At 38.9% G+C, this 20,609-nt stretch overlaps 2 protein-coding genes across 6 annotated transcripts in view; both read right to left on the bottom strand.

Annotated features, from left to right (window-relative positions):
* kcnc3a (potassium voltage-gated channel, Shaw-related subfamily, member 3a) overlaps positions 1 to 8,884 on the bottom strand; it is a 62,073-nt gene extending 53,189 nt beyond the window's left edge. For 2 of the 5 annotated variants that reach the window (XR_009435002.1, XM_059558149.1), the window contains exon 1: positions 7,997 to 8,882. Coding sequence is in view for 4 of the 5 variants with exons in the window: in XM_059558149.1 (XP_059414132.1) it covers positions 7,997 to 8,620 (624 nt within the window). In the remaining variant the exon portion in view is untranslated. Of the gene's footprint in view, positions 1 to 7,996 lie in introns of all 5 variants that reach the window. The other 3 variants (XM_059558150.1, XM_059558151.1, XM_059558152.1) reach the window with 3 other exon arrangements.
* Positions 8,885 to 16,518: 7,634 nt separating this feature from the next.
* zgc:193811 (uncharacterized protein LOC559801 homolog) lies at positions 16,519 to 19,977 on the bottom strand. The gene is made up of 5 exons (XM_059557299.1): positions 19,727 to 19,977; positions 19,212 to 19,391; positions 18,979 to 19,095; positions 18,499 to 18,590; positions 16,519 to 16,918 (listed from the first exon to the last, which is right to left on the bottom strand). The coding sequence occupies exons 1-5, from the start codon at positions 19,823 to 19,825 to the stop codon at positions 16,564 to 16,566; spliced, it is 843 nt and encodes a 280-aa protein (XP_059413282.1). The 5' UTR covers positions 19,826 to 19,977; the 3' UTR covers positions 16,519 to 16,563.
* Positions 19,978 to 20,609: the final 632 nt, after the last annotated feature.

Here is a 20,609-nt window from a genome sequence, read left to right as displayed (position 1 = left end):
GTAGCAGACACAGCGGCTCTTACAAACACAGACATAACCCAACAATCCACTTGATTACCTCTTTCTTACAGAGAGGTCCAAAAGTCTAAGAGCACTGGTGGAAATGCATTTAGCATTAATACAACATTTGTCATCGCAAATTTATCAAAATAACAATCTGAGTGAAGCATTCAGAATGTCTTAGTGTTTGGTTTGTGCTTCTTTGCAGCACTCGAGTTGCATGAATTCCACAAGTTTGAGTAAAACCTGATAACCGTGACTGTCCTCCTGATTGACCGTTTGTGAGTATAGACTGCATATGTGTGAGTAAACATCCTCACATGTCTGTGGTGCAAGTGTGGATTGTGGTGTGGTGACTGAAAGCTCAGGGAGAGTAAAAGATGAACCTTTGAGACTGAAGATGAGTATATTGCATAACAGTAGTCAATGTAGTGTGATCGAGGTAGCTCGGGGATACAGACAAAGAGAGTGAAAGAGAGATAATACACTATTGAGTGTTTTGTTTGGGAATGACGCATTGGATCTCATAGATAAAAACACTGAGGTTCTCAGACTAATGGAGAACAACAGAGTGACTCAACCTCCCACCAGATTCACACTTTCTATCTTTCTCTTTCTAATATCCATTCATTACATACACTCCCCAGGACCTTTTAGAAATGTTGATGCCACAAGTATTTCTGTAGTAGCCTGTTCACATAATGAATATATATATATATATATATATATATATATATATATATATAGTATACTAAAATATACTTTTATCTCTCTCTTTCTCTATACATTAATCTGTTCATTAATTTATTATTCATTTCATTGTGTAATTGAATTCTCTTTGTCATTTTAGAAATTTAGCTTAAAGTACCAACAAATTGTCTAATTTGTCTAAAACTGCCTGTATACTGCACATTTGAAGTATTGACAAAGAAACCACACATGCAAAAAAACTCCCTGACAAACACAAAAACCACACACGCTTCTCTTGCACGCACACTCACTTCATCGAGGTGAAACAGAGGAAATAGGTAGCACAGCATTTTTTTTCTGCTTGGTATTCGATCCTGATAACTGCAGCACACTACACACATTTGTCCTTGCAAATTTTCCGTCTCCCTTCCTCTCTTCATCATCGCGCTCCTCGTAATCACTCCTTCCCAATCTCTGCCCATCGCTCTAACGTCCCTTCTCTCTCCCTGTCTGAACTGTAGTTTGGCAGTCTTCTCCTTCTCGGTGTACTCTATGCTATTAGCTAGGATGACAGAGTGCCTTTGCCTTTGTCCTTAATCCAAGTGAGAGCCCCACTCTGAGAAAATGCTAAAAGTTAGCATGCAGTGGCTAGTGCCAAATGCACAGGGTTGCACAAACTTCTCTTAGATGTATGCATTCACAACTACAGCAGAAAAACATTCAGATGTGAAAGTGCACATACATACATCTGCGATTTACACACATAGCAATTTCAAGTCAAAAGTCATTATGTCAGAACTCTTTCACACCCTGCAAGAATTGATTTTCCTTCATACTTCAACTTGCCTAAGCTGGTTTGCTGGTTTTAGCTGGCCTCCAAACGCTATTGACTGTTTCTAGAGAGGCTTGGGGCATTTTTTAGATGGTCAGACCTTATACTGTGGTCATCTTTTTCTGTAAACTTCAGCAAGATGTCTTAAATATGTACTCAGTTATTTTAACCTTATTAAAAAGTTTTTCCCATATATAAAAAAAGAAAAAAGAAGGGAAAAAAAACCCTGAGTACTGTTCAAATATATGTTTAAATAATGTCCAGCCATATTAGATGAACTCCATCAGAATACCAATAAAAGGTTTCCCTCATGAGGGCTGATATTACTTCACATGATTGGCCGAATTCTAATTATTTCATCTCATTAACTGTTATTGGACACTTTCACTCATGAGATTATTATGAAATAAAGGATGGCTCATAGCGAATCATGCTGTAGTTCTCAACCTTTCTGATTCTTAACACCGTGTCTACATCGAAACAGCTAAAGTCTGTCTAAAATTGATGCAACAAAGCAACCATCACAAATGTACACTTTGTGTCAGTACATCATAAATAGATCGAGGCATCAGTTTACTGCTGGGGATTTGTCATGCCACAAGACAGCATCACTGATTAGAATGGGTTCTATAGTGTTTTATTTCATTGCACTGTGCCATTTGCATCCGGTGTAGACACGGTGTAGGCTCCCGTTAATCAATGCACTATTCGAAGCTGGGCTGATATTCATCTTCATGACTTGTAAAAAAAAACAACTAATAACTATTTTTTTTAATAGCATTTTAATTAAAATGTTGGCATTATAGCTACATTTAAATAATTGTAGGACTTATTGGGGCCCCAGTGGAAGTTTGTAGAGAACCTTGTTGAGAACCACTGGAATAGAAAAAAAATAGAGCATTTCTACAACTGACCATGTTTGCGTTTGTGTTATGCAGCATCAACAACACTAGGTGTCAGTATGCATCCAATAGCAAACATTAGCCTGCATATCATCTACGAAAATAAATAAATAATCCAATCAGCTGTGTGCACATTTAAAGAAAATATTTGATGCATTTCAGCAAACATGCGTCAGCCATCTTTATTCTTTTACTGTCCAATGTTCATTTACCTTTTTCCTGTCTTTTGTTCTCTAACAAGAGCTTTGTCTCTCCATTTACCACCTTTTACACCGTCTTACTCCCTCATTTCTCATTTGCAATTCCCTCTCCCTTTCTTGCTCCTCCATCCAGCATGCTGCAGTATTACCACCATCAGCATCTTATGAGCACTGCTCTTTCTCTCCTCGGTTCCAGCACACTCACACAGACACAAGAGCATGCAATCTAACCACATCCATGGGGAAAAGGCTTATCTAAAACTGGCAGAAAAAAAAAATGTTTCACAGTAATAGTCATGTGTGTGTGTGTGTGTGGCAGCATCTTACTGGGATTAACATGACAGAACAAGGATATACTATATATATAAAGTAAAAGTGCCACGATACATTATAAAAAAAAAAAGAAAAAAAGTTACATAAAGGTAATTTTCTATAGTGCTAAAGTCTACGGTAAATAATAGATGCCTATAGTAGTGTCAAAGAAAATTGATCGTTTTACCTAATATTTGTTTGCTTTGTAATTATGTGCTAGCTTATGAACATGCTAATGATGAACTCCATTAAAATAAATAGTAAATTGAGTCTCCCGAAAGCAACAAGTAAAGTTCAGCATTTGACCTGTAAACTAAAGCAGCCTGCTAAACACAATAAAAAATAATGTCTGTGGGTCAGAAGAGTTACCATTACGTTGGGCCCACATGGACATCTGGGAGGTGTGTAGGGCTGAAATACAAGGCTTTTCTTTTCCGTTTTTAGTTGACTGTCCCCCTGTGACCAATGAGTGCTCCAGGGAACAGGGTTTTCCATTTGCCCAGGTAATAAAAAGCTGAAAAGGTGCAGAGGTTGGCCAAAATGATACGGGGTTCTGGACATCGCTGGGCCTCCTAAGATTATTCTGGCAGTATAATGGTTTTGCTATAAAATAAAACAAATGTAGGTGGTTTCACACTGGTAACTCGTTGGCTCTGGTATCGGCTAGTCTTCAACACCTATTTAAAATTCAATGTAGGAGTGCTGCAGCGCATGTGGAGCTATATCTGCACAAGCTCACTGGCTGACTAGACTTCAGGGTGGATGACCGGCTCACTGGGACATTAATGTAGTCTAGTTTAGAAAAGTCTGAAGCAAACAAAATATCTTGAGCCAGGAATACTGTAGATGTCTTGTAAAAGCAAATACGCTGCAACTCGTACTGACTCATTCACCGGCAAACTGGACCGTGGCCATTGAAGGAGGGTGAAAAAAGCACAATGCGACTGTAGATTCAAGTGCATCCACCGCTCTACCTCTAATTCACCAATTTATTGGTCTCAGCGTGACCAGCTTTATTTTCATGCACGTTGCTGCTGCAATGTTTGGCCAAAAGACATGAGCAGTGCATAAAACCCAAGTCGCCCTGGTGGTTCGGTTAAGCTTTCGCTGCCAGGTCAGGATTGTGTAAATGTAGAGTACAGGAGGAAGAAGAGGCCAGCTTGTTACTGAGAGGAGCGAGATCTTGTCCCACATATCTCCTCATTTTCTTACTATATTTAGAGATGTAGTAAAAGTAGATAAAGGGAAACCGTAGGGGGAAAACTGCAGGTTTGTTCATGGGTGCCAAAAGCAGTCTCATCTGAAAAGAAGCATTTACAGCCAGACAAACTCTGGTTACAAATGAGCATGTTCATTAGTAGGAACACAAAAGGTAATTGATACTTTTAAAGAACTGATGAACACAGGCCCATTTTAGAAGAAAAAGTTTATGGTTAAAAAGAAAAGCATCCAAAGGAATCCGATCATAATGTGTTGAACACAGAGGGATTCTGTGGTCTGTGTGGCTCTTGAGGATGCACTTCAAACGTGTTTGCAATGAATAAATCAAATGTTACAAAGGATGCAAGAAGTAATATACACTTGCCAATGCACACAAGGAGCGACACACTTTTCGAATAGTTTCAGGTCCCTGGAGTCCTGACATTGAATTATTTTTAGTTATTTTGGCACCACTATTCAGCATTCAGTGTTGCTAACTGTTTACAAACACCTGGCATGGAGACAGTACTATACATCGGGAATGGGATATTTGTGCAATTGGGAAATCCAGCAAAAACATTGAAAAAAAATATATTCTGATCATTTTTTCCCCCAGTTTTCACACAAAACCTTCCCTCTGTGCATTCATTAATTCAAAATTTTGACAAAGGATTTGAGCTTAATGTTTTTTAATTCATACAAATGCAAAAATGCAAAACAACAAAGCAAATCTACTTTTCTAAATACAGTAGAATTGTGAATTGTGACATTAATTTAAAGGCTTTCTGAATATATATATATATATATATAAAAATATACATGCATATATGTACACGTGGGAACAAAATACACAGAGCACTGCAAAGCGGGATTATTTTGACTACGGGCTGTTGCTAAGAAACGCTGCTAGAGCTCTGTAGTTCATTTAATAGTTGTTCATCCTTATCGAATAGTATTTTGCACGTGAATAACTTTGCAGCCGCAGGTTGTTATCCTTCCTCTCAGACAACATGTGCTTGACTACAAGCTTGAGATGCTGAACAACACTAAAAAAAATTCTAATCATTTTGCATACTGTGCATTTGCTCCTCACATAATTGTCACTTAGTATATTTTATTTTGTGATCTCTTTTGTATTAACCTGCCATACAGCTCCAGTCAATCTCCAGTCACAAACATCTGTCAATTAGATTAGTGGTTTTCAAGATAGAGTTCGGGGACCCCCAGGAAGTCACTAAAACAAAAGTAAAATGTGTAACTTAAAATGAAATAAAATGAAATAAAATAATCTAAAATAAAATAATAGAATGTAAATATAATATAATACATGAAAATGTGAACCCCCCCCCCCCCCAAATAAAATGATACTGTAGCTTGGTAAATGTAGTTAACAGTTATCTGAATCCTTTAATCTGGCCATTGAGGAGTCATGGTTTGCTGCAACTCTTCACCTATGCATGGGCTCACTGGAACATCGGATTTAAACCAGGGATTTTACCCGAGAAAGATACAGCTCTCAGTCTTGCCTTCATAAATCAACTCAAATACTCATGCTATTTTTGTTACAGTGCCTGATACCCCAGTCTTTTGAAAGTCAGCATTTACTCTGAAGACACATCTTCACAAGCACTTGAAATGAAAACTGAATTGTTTAAAGACGTAACCAAAAATCTAGATAACACACTCCTTGCACATTTTTGTATACTTTTAGATTTAAAAAAATGAACTGCAAACATCACTGCATGTATGCACACAAACAAATGCACTGGCTCTGCCTCTGTTGCTCTGTCATTCGGTTGCTCTGCAGCAGAAATCGATGCGCAGTCAGCTAGTATGAGACGCCGCAGTGTTACGCTATAGCACAGTGAGAGGAAGGGACATGGAGGTTGTAATTGATGATTAGCAATCCGGCACAAGGCCCTGCACACATACAGCAGCCCGCTTATCAAACACTATGCGTGTCACGGATGATAAAAGACCTCCGTTCAATGACGACGCAGTAAAATGATGACGGCATCTCTCCCTCCCCTGGAGAACTGTGAGCTGGGTAACTTACAATCGCAGACACTTCAAACGCATTTAGAGTAATTCTGCAATCAAATGCAGGCCAAAATTCTAAGGAAAACTGATCAGTTAATTGGTACCTTGGGCTCATTTCAAAAAAACAAGTGTGTATCAACTGCTCATGACTATGATCTATTAACCCAGATGTGCTGAGGGAGATAAATATCTTAAATAGTCTGCACTGATAAAGGAGATAAATGTTTGTCATTCACTAGCTCGTGAATGACATTCTGAGAGGCAAAGGGTGAACTGCCAGCTGAAACATCTCTTAACCGACAAGGGTTAGTAAGTGACTTTGTTCTCCTAAAATTGTTATAGATTTTTACCAAAAGAAATATTGACAGACAGACAGACAGAAAGAAATGTCTGTGATTACTTGCTTAAAAAGACAAGTAAAAAAGTTTGGCGTATCTAATTGGGCTGCAATCTGTGTAAAGTGTATTAATTCATATGACCTTATTATGCTCATTATCCCAAAACTGGGATCCCAAGTGTGGCACCCCCCGAAAATAAAAAATAATCTAATTGCTTCAGGTCTGGATAGAAAAGCTAGGATGTAACAAATAGCAGGTGACTGTGGTGCCAGTGACATACAGGGCTTCTGCTGAATAAGCAGGAAACTGATTCAGTTAAAAGTAAGACCCATGGGATACCGTAAAGATCCCGTGCTTCCAAACTGGATAAATACCCAAGCACATCCTGACACCACTAACTTGCTTGGTAAGCTAGAATTTTCTCAAATACAATTCCTGGTTAAATCTACAGTAGGGTTACACCATTTACGTAATAAAATATAGGCTACAAAAGTAATAAAAAGTTTGTGAGCATTAAAAAATGCTTACTGTCAGACATTAATGTTTCAGCAAAGCAGGAACAAGCGGGTAAAAATGTTTTCCTAACATAAAAAAAAAAAAAAATTCCAAGATTTGCAAGATAATACAGTTCATAGTCAAATCTCAGTAGTGCCTACCTCAGGGTAAATGCCCTGTTGACGTTCAGTATCGTAGGGGTCTGCCAGGTACCGTTCTGCAGTATGGACAACAGCGAAATTACAATTTCACTTTGCGCATGCGCAATGACTGGCGGAGGAGATATGAATGTGGGTGTATCGTAATTAAGGGTTTATTTTTGCGACAATGACCGTCTGACTGATAATTATTCGTTTCGCCAGACGCTTACCCAGCAGGCAAATTGACATTAAATGTTTCATTTATTAAGGAAAATTTGATCGCTGGATGCTTCTGATGAAGTAGACTTAACAAGGCTTTTGTATAGCAGAAAGCAGAGTAAAAAGTGTGAATAACAGTGTTTTTTAAAGCATTAAAGCAACGTTCAAGCAAGGTCATAATTACATTAACAGCAGAAGCAAAAAAGGTAAGCTTTAAAAAGGCGCGACAAAGTGCTGAGGAGGCGACTGCGCATGAGGAGAGTCGAGACGCATTGTTCACGGGAAAACAATAAGCATGGAGAGAGTGACAGCGAGACTAAATACTGCATTTATCAGAGAAAGTGTCAGAGAAAGGTCCACATAACGAACCCGAGTACTTTTCTCTCAGAACGTATCTAACAAACTTTCCAAAAGTTTCCAACTTGTGCAAAGTACGCCAGTGAGTGCACTATTCCGACTCTTGCGGACCAGTTCATGATTCTATGGAGCCTACACGAGAAATACACAGTCAAATAGTAGCTGAACAGGTAACACAGGGACGATAATGACAAACTACAAGAAGTGAGCTCAAAACTGATACAGACACGTTTAAAAAGTAAACTAACTAGATGCCGGTACACTCACTCACCCTGGCGTATTTGGAGGAGTAGGGGTCCTCAAACAGTGCCCAGATGCGGGGCTGCCAGATACTCCACCAGCTGCGGTTGCGGCCATCCTCCTGCAGACACAACCTCTTCAAGTCCCCGTCCGCTCCACCCGTTAGCGCCGGGTCGTCCTCTGGCAGGTCCGGCTCGGGCGCCTCGAAGCTGTCCAGCGCTTCCTCGGCGTCCCGATGCTGTCGGTAGTTCATCCAGCAGCAAGCCTCCACGTCCGTCTCGTCGATACCCCAGAACGCGAGCTCCTCCTCAAAGAGAGGACCGCAGACATCGTTGGGACAATGCAACTTCCCTGTGCGGTAATAGTTGAGGATGAAAGCAAAGGTTTTGGGGTGACGGTCAAAGAAAAACTCGTCGGATTTGGGGTCATAGTCAAAGTTACTGAACGCATCTGGCTCGGTGAGCCAGGACAAGCGGGTCCCGGGCAGCGTCTTCAGTGTGCTGCGGTACGTCTCGTGCCGAATCCCCCCGCAGTTTATCACTATTTTCTCGCTGTCTGACGAACAAGTCATGTCTGCGCTGTAACATGCTTTGTTGGACGACTTGTTCCCACCCTTGCGCCCTTTGAAAGAGGAGACACACACCGAACTGAGCATAGAGGAGCAGGGGGAGGGAGAGGAGGAGAGAGAGCCGAGCGAGGAGGGGCTGGGGAGGAGGAGCCTGTGGTGGGAGAACAGAAGAGATGAGAAAATTAGTGATGCTCACACTTTTATACATTATCAAACTAACCTGATAACGCTAACCCATCAATCACATCATTAGTACAACTGCAGGAAAAATTGTACAAAAACTGTACTACATTCTTAAAAATAAAGTTTCTGTATTGGCTTTTATTGTTCCATGAAGAACCATGAATCATTTCTATTGCAGCATTCTTCAAAGTGGAAAAAGGTTCATTAGGTCATTAACATGTTCTTTACGCTTAAAAAAAGAAAAAGGACGTTCTCTTAAGAACTGCTCACTGAAAGCAAAATGTTCTTCTTTGGCATTACTGCAAAACTCGTTTTGGGAACCTTTTTTAAAAAAAAAAATAGTATGTAGGTATTAATATGTACCGTATTGGGGTAAATGTACAAAACACCTATTAAAATTGACAAGAAAACTGCAATTATTAGGGCCATTGTCTAGAGCAAACACAAATATCATATCCATAAGGTCCTTTATGGTATAATCACTGGGCTTGGAAAAGAGAGGGCCTGTCCATGAAAGAAACTGTCAAAATCTTTGGCAACAATCCCTAGCCAACATACAAAATCAGATGAATGTTGATGCAGGTATATGGGATAAGCATTTTAATGAAGGAGTGAGTTCAATTTATGTTCATGTGTCACATAATAAACATAAAAGAGACGCCTCCTCCTCTGCAATGCCCACCCATCTTTCCTTACCATCTTTTACCATCACTCAGCTCTCACTTCCCTCAATTCACTAAAACACTCTGCTCAATTACAGCAAAGGGAGATGAAAATGACTGAATGTATCACAGCCAGCCCCCTCCCCACAGCATTCTCTGAGCGTATCCAATAGAAAGAAGGAGAGGAAGAAAATGAGAGAAAGAGGAAGGGTGGGAGGAAGAGGGGGTAAAAAAAGCTAAAGGCAGAACGATTATTTGCTGAGCTACACAAAATAGGGAGAAAAGACTGCAGAGTATTAACTCTTACACTATCTCTCGGGCTCTCTATGGGCAGTGCTAATGTTATGCAGACCATTCAGCAATCTTTGTACAGTATTAACCTTGGTTGCAGACGTAAAATCCAGAAAATCGTAATTGCATTACACTGAGCAAGTGCTTTAAAAACTGAATGTCTTTATTCATAGCTATAGTAAAACAAATGAGTCCCGGCTCTCTTTTTCCAATCAAAATGTCCCATTTGGAAATATGGAGCAGGTACGTTATTATCTTTTTCTCTTGAGGTCATCGTGCACTGTAAAAAATGGTAACATGCCATTTGTAGTTGATTTAACCTTTAAAAATTACTTTCGTAATTGTGACTTGACTCACTTTGACTCCCTCGTGTTAAATAAGGATTTTAAATGTAATAAAACATAGAAGTGACAATATGAAGAAATATTTACTATTGCCTGACAAAGCATTTTTTACTGTGCAAAAGGGTCAGATTTCACCGACAAATGTCCTCCTCCCATGTTTTGCTGTTGTCTCTTCTTTCTTTCACAATAACTCTCCTTTATCTGTTCCTCATTTGGCTTTGCTGCATGGCTGCTCCATACATATCTGTCAAACTGTCTTCCCTTATTACTTATCCACTCTTATCCATTCTCCTCAGCTCACTCTTCCTCTAGTTTCCCTCATGTCCCCCTGTGATTAACCGTTGAAACAACAAAGATCACAGGACTTTGAGAACCGTAGGAAGGAGAGAGGCTGAATAATATGAAACGAGGTAAACACATTCACAGCTTTTCTAAATGAAAATAGTTCAGATGGTTTCAGCTTTCAGCACCACGGACAGCGCATGTGTTTTTTCAATCATTTAAAAATCAGTACAAGCACTGAAAATATATAGCTAAATGAGCAAAACATTTGATAAAAGACATAAAATGAATAAAAAACTAAAAATACCTGATAATAGATATTTGATATTTTGATAGATAATAAGTACCTGATAATAATAATCATAATAACATACAAATACGTCATGACAAAATTATTTTTTATAATAATGTAAAAAACCAACTCACAACTGTTCTGGTGTTACACTGCTTTTACAGTCTGTATTCTAGGAGCATTTAATTATATATAACTAAATAATCAAAAGTGGAAAAACTTTGGCTCTGCTGCACTATCAAAACATCACTATGTTTGTCTCGGCCACCTAACATAACAATATTAGCTAAAACAGTGCTGTTTTTGCATGGTGTTTAAATATGCCAAGCATGTGGTAGTGAAATAGATAACTATAAGGAACACAAAAGGGGTAAATAAATAAATTGATGAATAGGAAAAACTAAAACAGAGGATACGTTGTACTGACAAAGCAAAAAAAAAAAGTCTCCAACTAAAAAGGGAAATCATTGTTAAGCCTGTGTGCCTGGATGAAAGGGAAGTACATTAAAGTGTGTATCTCCATTGGGATGGGGGTTGGTTGTAAGGACAGATACGCCTATAAAAGACAACAGCACTATATCGACAAGAGAGCAGGGAGAAAGGAAAAAGGGAGAGAACAGGTTATGGCCACTGAGGGAAATGTGAAGGAGTGACTGCAGTAAAGGTAAATGAAGCTCCATTCATAAATTATTCAATTTAAAGAAACAATGCCAAAGAGAAGTGATATATACATGCACTGTAATGAGAAGGAAGTAGAACTGAACCCTAACTAAACTCTTTTTCTTTTATCATACAGTATGCTGTAGTGCGTCTGCATTATACCTTCACCCTAACTCCCTTTCTCTCTGTCTGGTGCAGTGCAGCTTCTTTGGATTTTTCTGCTTGCTATCCCACTGCAGTTGAAGCTCAGCGGTGCTCAACGGCCACCTAGAGGACTCATTGGGGAACTGCACAGCTCAAAATACTGCAGTACCCCCTCCTCTTCAAGCTTTCTCCCCGACTGAGGTATGGATGCCTCATGCAAAAACCATCTGTCGATGCATTGCATACAGGTTTGTGTCCCTTTTTACACCATACACCCTTTTAACTGAAATCACTTAACAAATGCAATTCAATCGCTGATTTCTATGAACTAACCAGGTATTATCTCTGAGCTTCCTGATCTCAGTGATTAAGGCTTCCTCCTTCTTTCTCTCCCTTATTTGTGTGCACTAAGCTACTCTCAGCCGAGTTGCTCATATTGACGTCTCTTGTGGAATAGCACTAAAGAACATAAATTAACAGAGCAAGGACGCTTACGCCCACAACCATAAGACACATTCAGAAAAAAGCAATGTCACAGCACAATTAATTAGCTTTAAATGAAATTATGCTGTGCAAAGACAAACTAAAAAGCACTGGCACACATGGATATATGATATATCCTCAGAAGTTCATCAGTAAGACTTTGACCTCTGCTTTGAAACTAATCACAGCTCTGTTCTCAGCAGTCAGGTGCCCTTTTTAAAAGGCCCCCTCATTTTTTTTAGTCAAGAGAGTGAGAAAGAGATTCAGAATGGGGCTTAGAGGACTCAACTTACAGTGGCAGCATTGAGACATGCATGACTATATTCCCATATCTAGCACTAACAGTGTTCTTAAGATACACCCCCCAGTCTCAGCTCTCGTTAAAACCTAATTAATAAAAGTGCCCTCTCCGGTTAATTACCATCCCTTTATAGTCCCCCATTAAGTACTCAGGGAATGAAGCCGGAGAGAGATGGGATATAATTGTGTTAAGCCAAATCACACATGAACTTGATGGAAACTATTCTTAGTGGTAGAAAAGAATGGAGTAGGGTGAGAAAAAAAGGAATTGGAAAAAAAAAAACACGGAGGACAGAGAAGGTCAATACAGGGATAATCTCAGGTGATGTGTAAGGGTCATTTTTTTTGGAAGGGGTGAATTTGTGAGGGTGCAAAATCATGGAAAGCCATCAGCAGGAGGGAGAGTAAATAGTTTGAAATAAGGCACTGGCAATGGGATGTGAGTGAGTGAAGGAGGGAGGGAGAAAGGGAGGGACCAGAGGCTGAGAGAAACAAACAGAAAAGTTTAACTAGTGTATGTGATACACAAGTTAGAACAAAAGTATTGTTCATAGATCAGTAGTTCTCAACCAGTTCAGGGCTCAGATTACATATCAGAGAGTTAAAAGTAAATAAAATGTCCTTTTTATCAAACAATAAATATATTAATATTATAAAATAGTAAAGCACAGTCACAGTCAACAATTTACCAACAAAAGACAAATACATTTTAATACCCGATTTAAACTAATTATTTGGTTATCCAAATCATAAATTTTTATTATGTGTATTTAGCAGTTAAAATTTTATGATCTGGAACCCATTTTTTGAGAGCCAGAGTAAACTTTCTAGAGTTTTGTTCCCATTTCATTGTAGAGAACCATGCCATTGGGTAGGGAGCAATCATGCAACCAAAATAAAACATCACAAACCAACAAACACACAAAAAAAGTGCTTATGAAGCTTATGAATTAATGTTTAAAACGAGAACACTGAGCTCCTGTGGGACATGAAACGTCCATGTATTTGTTGGACAGATCATCTCAAAATAATAAATGAATAATAGCTTTAAAAATAAAAATAAAGTGATGAGTGGGTTTAAGTAGTGTGCGAATTACTGAGTTAGCAAATTTCAACTAATAGATAGTTTTAAAGACACACAAAGTTGGTGTGAATGATTTGTAATTCTGTAAATCTTTGATGATGTGACGTCATAGTTCTCTTTTGAACTGTACCGTCCGATACTCGATGAGCGTGCGGTGGCCATGGTTACCTCCTCCTAGAATTAAATGGGAATTCTATTCGCGAATGTCTATTTAGCATATTCTGACTATGTGACTTTTATGGTTAGCAAAATGCTGTTATACCGTACAAACGCTTATATGCGAAAAATAAATACCTCTCTTCCCATTTCCCAAATCTTAATTATGGTTGTCAGACCAGATATCCCTGCCATAATTCACACACGAGTTTAAGTGACAAAAACAAAGTAGCCCTGACTACTTGTTGAGCCGCTGACTGGCAGAGGCAGAGCAGGCAGGACTGCTTTGAATCGAAACACTCAGAACAGACGTGATGTTTTGTCACTTGTACACAAGACCACGACACAGACACAGCACAAACACCTGTATTACATACTTACTCGCTTTGGGTCTGGTTCTGTTCGCGTGCGTGCAGTGTGCGTGTCACACACACACATATGAACACACAAACTGGACAAAAATGCTACGTGGAATTTACTACGTTTTCTGACTGAACGGAGGGATCCTCGTCGCGTGGGTCCGAGTGACTGTGCAAAAACCGAAGATTTTGTTCTCTATATAAAATGGCTACAGTTATGAATAATGCAATGTATTTTTGCTACAACATCGGCCAGTTCAAAATAACACAACTGTGCATTAGTGCGTAGTTCAGTTCCTTTAGTGATACAAAATACTAGCCTACAAAAAATATATCTATATATTTATAATAGCTATATCACCTAAGTTGCACCCCTGCTATCCTTATTACTCAAATATATTATTCTCGTCATATATATGGGTCTTACAGGTCTAATATCAAAAATGATTTGCCTGGTAAATAAGCATTTCTATTATTTAACAAAGATCGTGTTACCAAATTACTTTTATTCCCTAAACAAAACAGTCTGTTCAACCAAGCGACACGTGCAGCGGGGATGCACCTCTCTCTCTATTCATGCACTCACTCCATTAAAGGTCTATCCCTTTCTTCTCAGTTTTAGCATCCTTTCTTCCGTATCTTCACCTGTTCCCGTTGTCCGGGGTTAAAAAGACCGTAACCAGGTCTTAAGTGGCAGACTGAGAGGTCTGTTTGAAATGATTTACGCCGAATAAGCAGCTTGCCGGGCACGACTAGAAACGTTATTCATTTAACTGCCTCTCTTATTTCTTCCGTTCGTTTTTCCCCTCCCTTTTTACCCTCTGTCGATGTTTCTGTTTTGTAAATCTGTATCTCCATGCAATTTATTCCTTAATCTAATGGTGACATTGGATCCCTCTGTGTTGTTCCCTCCCTTTAGCTCTTTAAAGGGAAAGGTGGCAGCTAGTGCCCCCTCCCCAAACCCCACCCCGTGCCTTTTAACCGTATACACGCCAAGAAACAAACCTGTCGCTATTTCCGGTATTTCTACTAGTGTTACCTTTATACAAGATTTTGTAAATCTTTAAAACAAAAAAAAAAAATTACCCCACACATTAATAAACATGTCTCTTAATGCATAATTATTACAATTATGGGTTATTAATGAACATTAAATGTAGGCTATAAGTTTAAATCCATGTTGCTAGTTAGACAGATAGAGTGAAATATTACACAAGAAATTATACAGAAAGAGGAATAAATGGCACACAAATTACATCTTATGTTGAAAAGCCTGTTGGCTAATAGGAATGTATGTTTCACATTGGTCACTCTTTGTTTCCAGGGGCCATAAATTACTAGTGTAAATCTATAACTCCAGTCAGTCTGTACAGAAGTTTCTCCTTCTTATGCATGTTCCAAACAAGACAGTGCACTGCAGTTTCTGTCTCTGTGTGAAAGAGACAACGATGCTACACCAGTTAGGATTAGCACTAGGCCAGGTCACAGAATTCTGCCAAAACACTCAAAAGAAAATCGGAAAATGCAAGCAGGGCAAAAGTATGCCGATATCAAGAAAAAAAAAGAAAGAAAAATAAAAAATCCTGAAGGGACACGCCAAAATTTCGGAAACTTCTAACATTTAGCCTGAATTCAAAATTGTAGGCTGGATTGTAGAATATTCAAATAAAAATATACCACAATCTACAACAAGAAAGCCTGAGGACAATAACAGGTCACAGATGTCTAGACGTGGTCAATAATGATTTTTCTTTCTGATCTTTTATTAATGACTATTAACTATTCTTCAGTATTTTATTTGCTTTTAATAGTTCTCTAAAAGATAAATCTAGCCTCCACCATTTCATAATCTTTGCCTCCTTATTTTACCTTTTTATTCATTTTCCTTAATTACGGAAAATTTCCTCAATTTTTACTTCTATATATGGCATGTCGTACTTGCACGCACTCTCTCTTTGGCACATTGCCGGAGGCAGAGCTGGGGGAGGACAGTGAAATGTCACAAGAGCAAGTAGGTGGAGGAAACTGGGTGGGACATAATTTTGATTATACTGCAATATCCTTACAATTTCTTTATATTTTTCCCATTACCACCCTCTCTGTTTTGTTTTAGGATCATGAGCGGAGATCATGAGCGGAGTAAGGTAGTGTTTAAGTACACACTACTGTGCAACCCTCTTGGGTTGTCTAGGTGTGGAGCCAACTGCCTCCTCAGCGATATTTCTGTCTCTCCCTGGTGTTCCCTCTTTACTTGCAGCTTTTACCCCTTGGATTTTTAGCACACTTCCAGTTATCATCAGAAGCATATATTTATATATAAAACACACTAAATCATTTAATATATAGGCAATTACGGCACGGAAAGATTATCTTTATTTTTCATCTGTAGAGCAGACAATATTTTGATAGGTCAGCAACTTCAGTGTATGGACAAAAATGCTGAACAATCTTCTAAATATCTCCTGTTGTGTTCCACAGAAGAAAGTCATACACATTTTGAATTACATGAGGATGTGATGAGCGCATCATTTTCAATTTTGAGCGAAATCTCCCTTTACGGATAAAGAATACATATGCAGAACACAGACAGGCACAACTCCAGATCAATAAATCAATAACGTTTCCTCCAATCACTTGTAACATGTTTTTGTTCTCCATTTATTACCCACCCTCTGAGTGACAAAAGAAAAGAATGGAAATCAAGCAATATTGATTAAACAATTTTTTGAAGTTCAGATCAATTAATGCAGAACTGAAAATCAAACCATCCACCCTAGTCTGTCTATTTTCTTATACCATAGACATCTTATTTCTTCCATATGTCTGATTCTCAGTACTATACATTTTAGGAACACCTAAAATGTCCAGTAACACACCTCTACCACCATCATCTTGCCATTTCACCCCACTTTGTGCAACATCAGCGGCTTGCGATGTTGGGGGAGGCACAGGTACAGTAAAACTGTCCATATACAGACTACTTTTACCCCTGTGCGGCACAGGAAGAGGTGGACGAGGCAGCCGGGGTTGACATGATAAAGTGGATGGCGCTTTGTGAGCAGGAAGTCGGCTGTGAGCTGCACTCTTGGTAAGGGTTCCATTAAAGGTAGCTGCATCCAGGACAGAGCAAGGAGACAAATCTGACCTGAAAAAGAGGATTATCAATAACTAAGAAAAAGATAAATATTTAGTGTGGAATGAAAAGTCACAAGGCTGTCAGATGAGTATTAATACTTTGCATACACATACTAGCTAGTGCTTGGAGGTCCATTATCTTCTTGCCTCATCACTATGCTGACCATCACTTAGCTCATATATTACTTTGTCAATAGAAACACATGTGGGTCCTCTGAGACTAAAGCTCTTCATTCCTTAGCATAAAGGAAACGTCTTTGTATATTCAATAACATTGCTGGTTCAATAAATGTGCTAAAACACAGGAAGAAGGTTTAAGTGCAATTTGTCCTTAGTTATGAAGTCAGCAAAGCAGAGATACCCGTTTAAAAAATTAACAAAGAGAAACACTGGTTACACTGTCACACATAGAATTTCTTTGAAGAGGTGTGTGAATTAGTGTCAATGTGTGTTTGTGACCCTGACTGCTGCCCACCAATCAAGAGCTGACAAGGTTCAGGAGGCCAGGTCAGAAGGTGAGATGAGCGATGCTCCACTAAATCACTCCAATCAGGCCTGCAGCAGGCCAACATGAAAAATGAAGCACTGTCTAACGCTGCAAATTAAAAGCTAGATGAACCTTAAGCTCAATGATTATTAAAAGGATTAAAAATTGTATTCAAAAATGAATCCTGTCATCATTCACTTCATGAAACCAAACCTATCACTTACTTTCTTCAGTGGAACTTAAAAGAAGAATGTTTCAACAGGCTAATGGTTAGAGAGTCGGACTTGCAACCCCAAACGTCTTGAGTCTTGATACCGGCAAGAATTGTAGGTGGTGGGAGTGAATGTACAGTGCTCTCTTCCACCCTCAATACCACGTCTGAGGTGAGACCCTTGTGCAAGGTACCGAACCCCCAAATGTTCTCTGGGCCCCCGCCGAAGCAAAAATGGCTGTCCACTGCTCTGGGTGTGTGTTCACAGTGTGTGTGTTCACTACTCACTGTGTGTGTGTGCACTTGGATGGGATAGCACTAATTCTGAGTATGGGACACCAAGTTATGTCACTTTCTTCAACAAAATAAGAATAACACTTTTGTGTTCAATGAAGAAAGAAAATAATACAGGTTTGGAATATGAGGGTGAGTAAAAAAAAAAAAAAACTGAAAAACTGTGTTGTGATCAGTTCTGACCTTAAAGATATGGTTTGTTAAACTGACCATGTGTAAATTCATTTTTTGTTCAGTAAGACAAACTGTGTAGAGTGTGTTATGTGCAACGTAATTCCAAATAATCAAGAATTGCGAGAGATCTGTTCTGCTGCTATACACAGTGAAAAGTCAGAAAACTACTTGAAGCTTTCATTGCAAATGATTCACTATAGGCTAGATTTCAGATTTACATCTCCCCTGACATTCAGGGGATGGATGCTTTGCTCTAATGGCATCTAGAAAGCAGATTACTCAAATAGTACATTACCCTCCACTTACATCTTGGGATTAAATCAGGTCATCACTTTTGAGAAGCCACCACTGCTGACCTCAGATCTCCTAATGATCACTTAATACATTAGTGCATTCACACTGCCCTCTGGTGGTGGAGAGTTACCTGTTAAAGTGCTTGAAGTCAGTCTTGGTAGTGCTAAAGACTGGTTCCTGCACAAACGCCATTTGGGTCGTTTCCAGCTGTCTGTACAGTGCCTGAGTAAAATTAAGAGAAGTGGGAGTCATTTCTTTGTTCTAGACTAGAGGCTCCAGTGGAGATAAAGCACTACTGAATCCTCAAGACCATGAGAGTTATCCATTGAGATACTTTGCATGAATTAGCATTTTTTAAATATTGTTGTTTGAAATTCCCTACTCCTCTAAAATTTCATTTTTTTTTTCACACAATGGAATCCAATGGTTACCATAACTTACAGTGGAAGTGAATGGGGTTGTTTTTGGCATGTGAATGCAGAAGAAAACGTATAATTTTCATAAAAGCACTTACATGAATTCGCCTGTTAGATGTGCAATGTGTTATATCTTGTGACTTCACTTCTCAATCAGTGAGGACAAGTGACGTTTTTCAGCCTCGTCATCTCACCTGCATCATGTTAAAGTGCTCAGACGGAGGTTCACGTGCCGCTGATTGACCTCTGTAAAGGGCCTGCATTTCACTGCTGGGATTAGAGACCACTCTCACTGTTGGCCGGTCTCTGAGCTGTGGAGGATCAAACACACACATGTGAATGACAAACACGAAGACACAGAGTTCAAAACACAGAATAAAAAAATACATTCTCTAAAGAAAAACTCCCTTTTACACACACGTCTCACCCTGTGGGCCAGCTCATTGAGGAAGTGTGTGGTCCAGTGCGCAGGGGCTTTAGCGTGGATTTCATTGTACAGAGGTCCATTCAGAAGCTTTCTGTCATGCTCCGTGTGTGAGGTGAGAGAGAAGTGAGCAGACGCCGGCTTTCTGTTCTGACGGTGGACGACTGGAGGAAGAGGGGCATTCTAGGACAGTGACAAAGGGGTAGTTGAAGGGATCACATCTGGTTTCTTTGGTTGTGTCCCATTAGGCCAGTCCACAAGAAAGGTTAAAGACTAGGCCACTTTAAACTTGTTGTATATTATGTAATGAACATTTTTTTTACTTCCAAACATTATTATCTTCCACATCAAAGCTCTATATAAGACCACCACCAAAAGCACAATATTATCGTCGCATTGTTACAACTATTGCGTCTTTCAAACTGTTTCGTTTTTGGTCAAAGGTTACCATTATTTCTTTTGTAAAAGTTAATAAAACAAACTTGGTTGGTAACCAGTCTGATGTTCCTCGCACCTACCTTACAAGTTTTAAAATAAAACGAAGAAGGTTGTAGATACGCATGTCCAATGGTTGTGCTTGTTTGGGCCTTTCGTCTCTGGTTATCCATTCGCTTCATGCACTGCCTCGCAAAACTGAAAATAAACCACCAAAAAGATACAGGAACTCCTTTCCGTCGAAAACTAGAAAAGTGACATATTACTGATAAGACCTTTTATGTGTTTAGTCATAGATAATGCTTCGCCCGTCCATAGGAATGGAGTCTGCCTCGTTTACGCTTACCTGTTGCTATGGACACGAACGCGCGTGCATGTGTGTAACGTTACACAGGAACTAAAGAGTAACATTAAACACTCCTCGATCGTCTGTGTTTTCCGAGAAGCGTTAACTTAACTTAAAAATGTAATATTTGTAACATAAAAAGGCTTTTTTTTTTTTTTTTTTAAATAGGCTACTATGTGTGTGTGTGTGTGTGAACATCAATCTAACTCATATACCAGTCAAACTTAAAGAATGAAGAATTACATTGTGATATTTTCATTACCATTAAACTCAATTTTCATGACAATTAGATTACAATAAACCATAATGCAAAACAAAATTTCACTCTCATTATTACAAAAAGAGTAAAAATGAAAGACGTATATTAAAATAGCTATGATCTTTTGTCAAAACTATGGTTATCATTGTAAATTTTTATAAACTGTGCATAAATCAACTCAGCAGACTATTAAACTACATTGTTGGTTTTAATGCATGAATAAATAAACTCAAAAATTCAAGATTAAACATAGGCACTATGATTGGCAGCACAAAGCCACTCATAGCAATATTTTCATGATGACCCTATTTGAGTGTGGCATGCTTTGCACAGAGCAATCTGTTCAGTTCATTCAGTAAGA

Source organism: Carassius carassius, chromosome 9, assembly GCF_963082965.1.
Source record: "Carassius carassius chromosome 9, fCarCar2.1, whole genome shotgun sequence".
In the NCBI taxonomy this organism is placed as follows: domain Eukaryota; kingdom Metazoa; phylum Chordata; class Actinopteri; order Cypriniformes; family Cyprinidae; genus Carassius; species Carassius carassius.
Note: the sequence above shows the minus strand (reverse complement) of the source record. Positions and strands in the feature narration are given on the sequence as shown.

What these genes read in the sequence shown, in the direction of transcription:
- zgc:193811 (XM_059557299.1), bottom strand. Translation starts at nt 19,825, where the DNA reads ATGAAGCGAATGGATAACCAGAGACGAAAGGCCCAAACAAGCACAACC. An exon ending in TCAATGAGCTGGCCCACAGG is followed by an intron (nt 19,096 to 19,211) that starts GTGAGACGTGTG and finishes GATCCTCCACAG; the next exon opens with CTCAGAGACCGGCCAACAGT. An exon ending in GACTTCAAGCACTTTAACAG is followed by an intron (nt 16,919 to 18,498) that starts GTAACTCTCCAC and finishes CCTCTTTTTCAG; the next exon opens with GTCAGATTTGTCTCCTTGCT.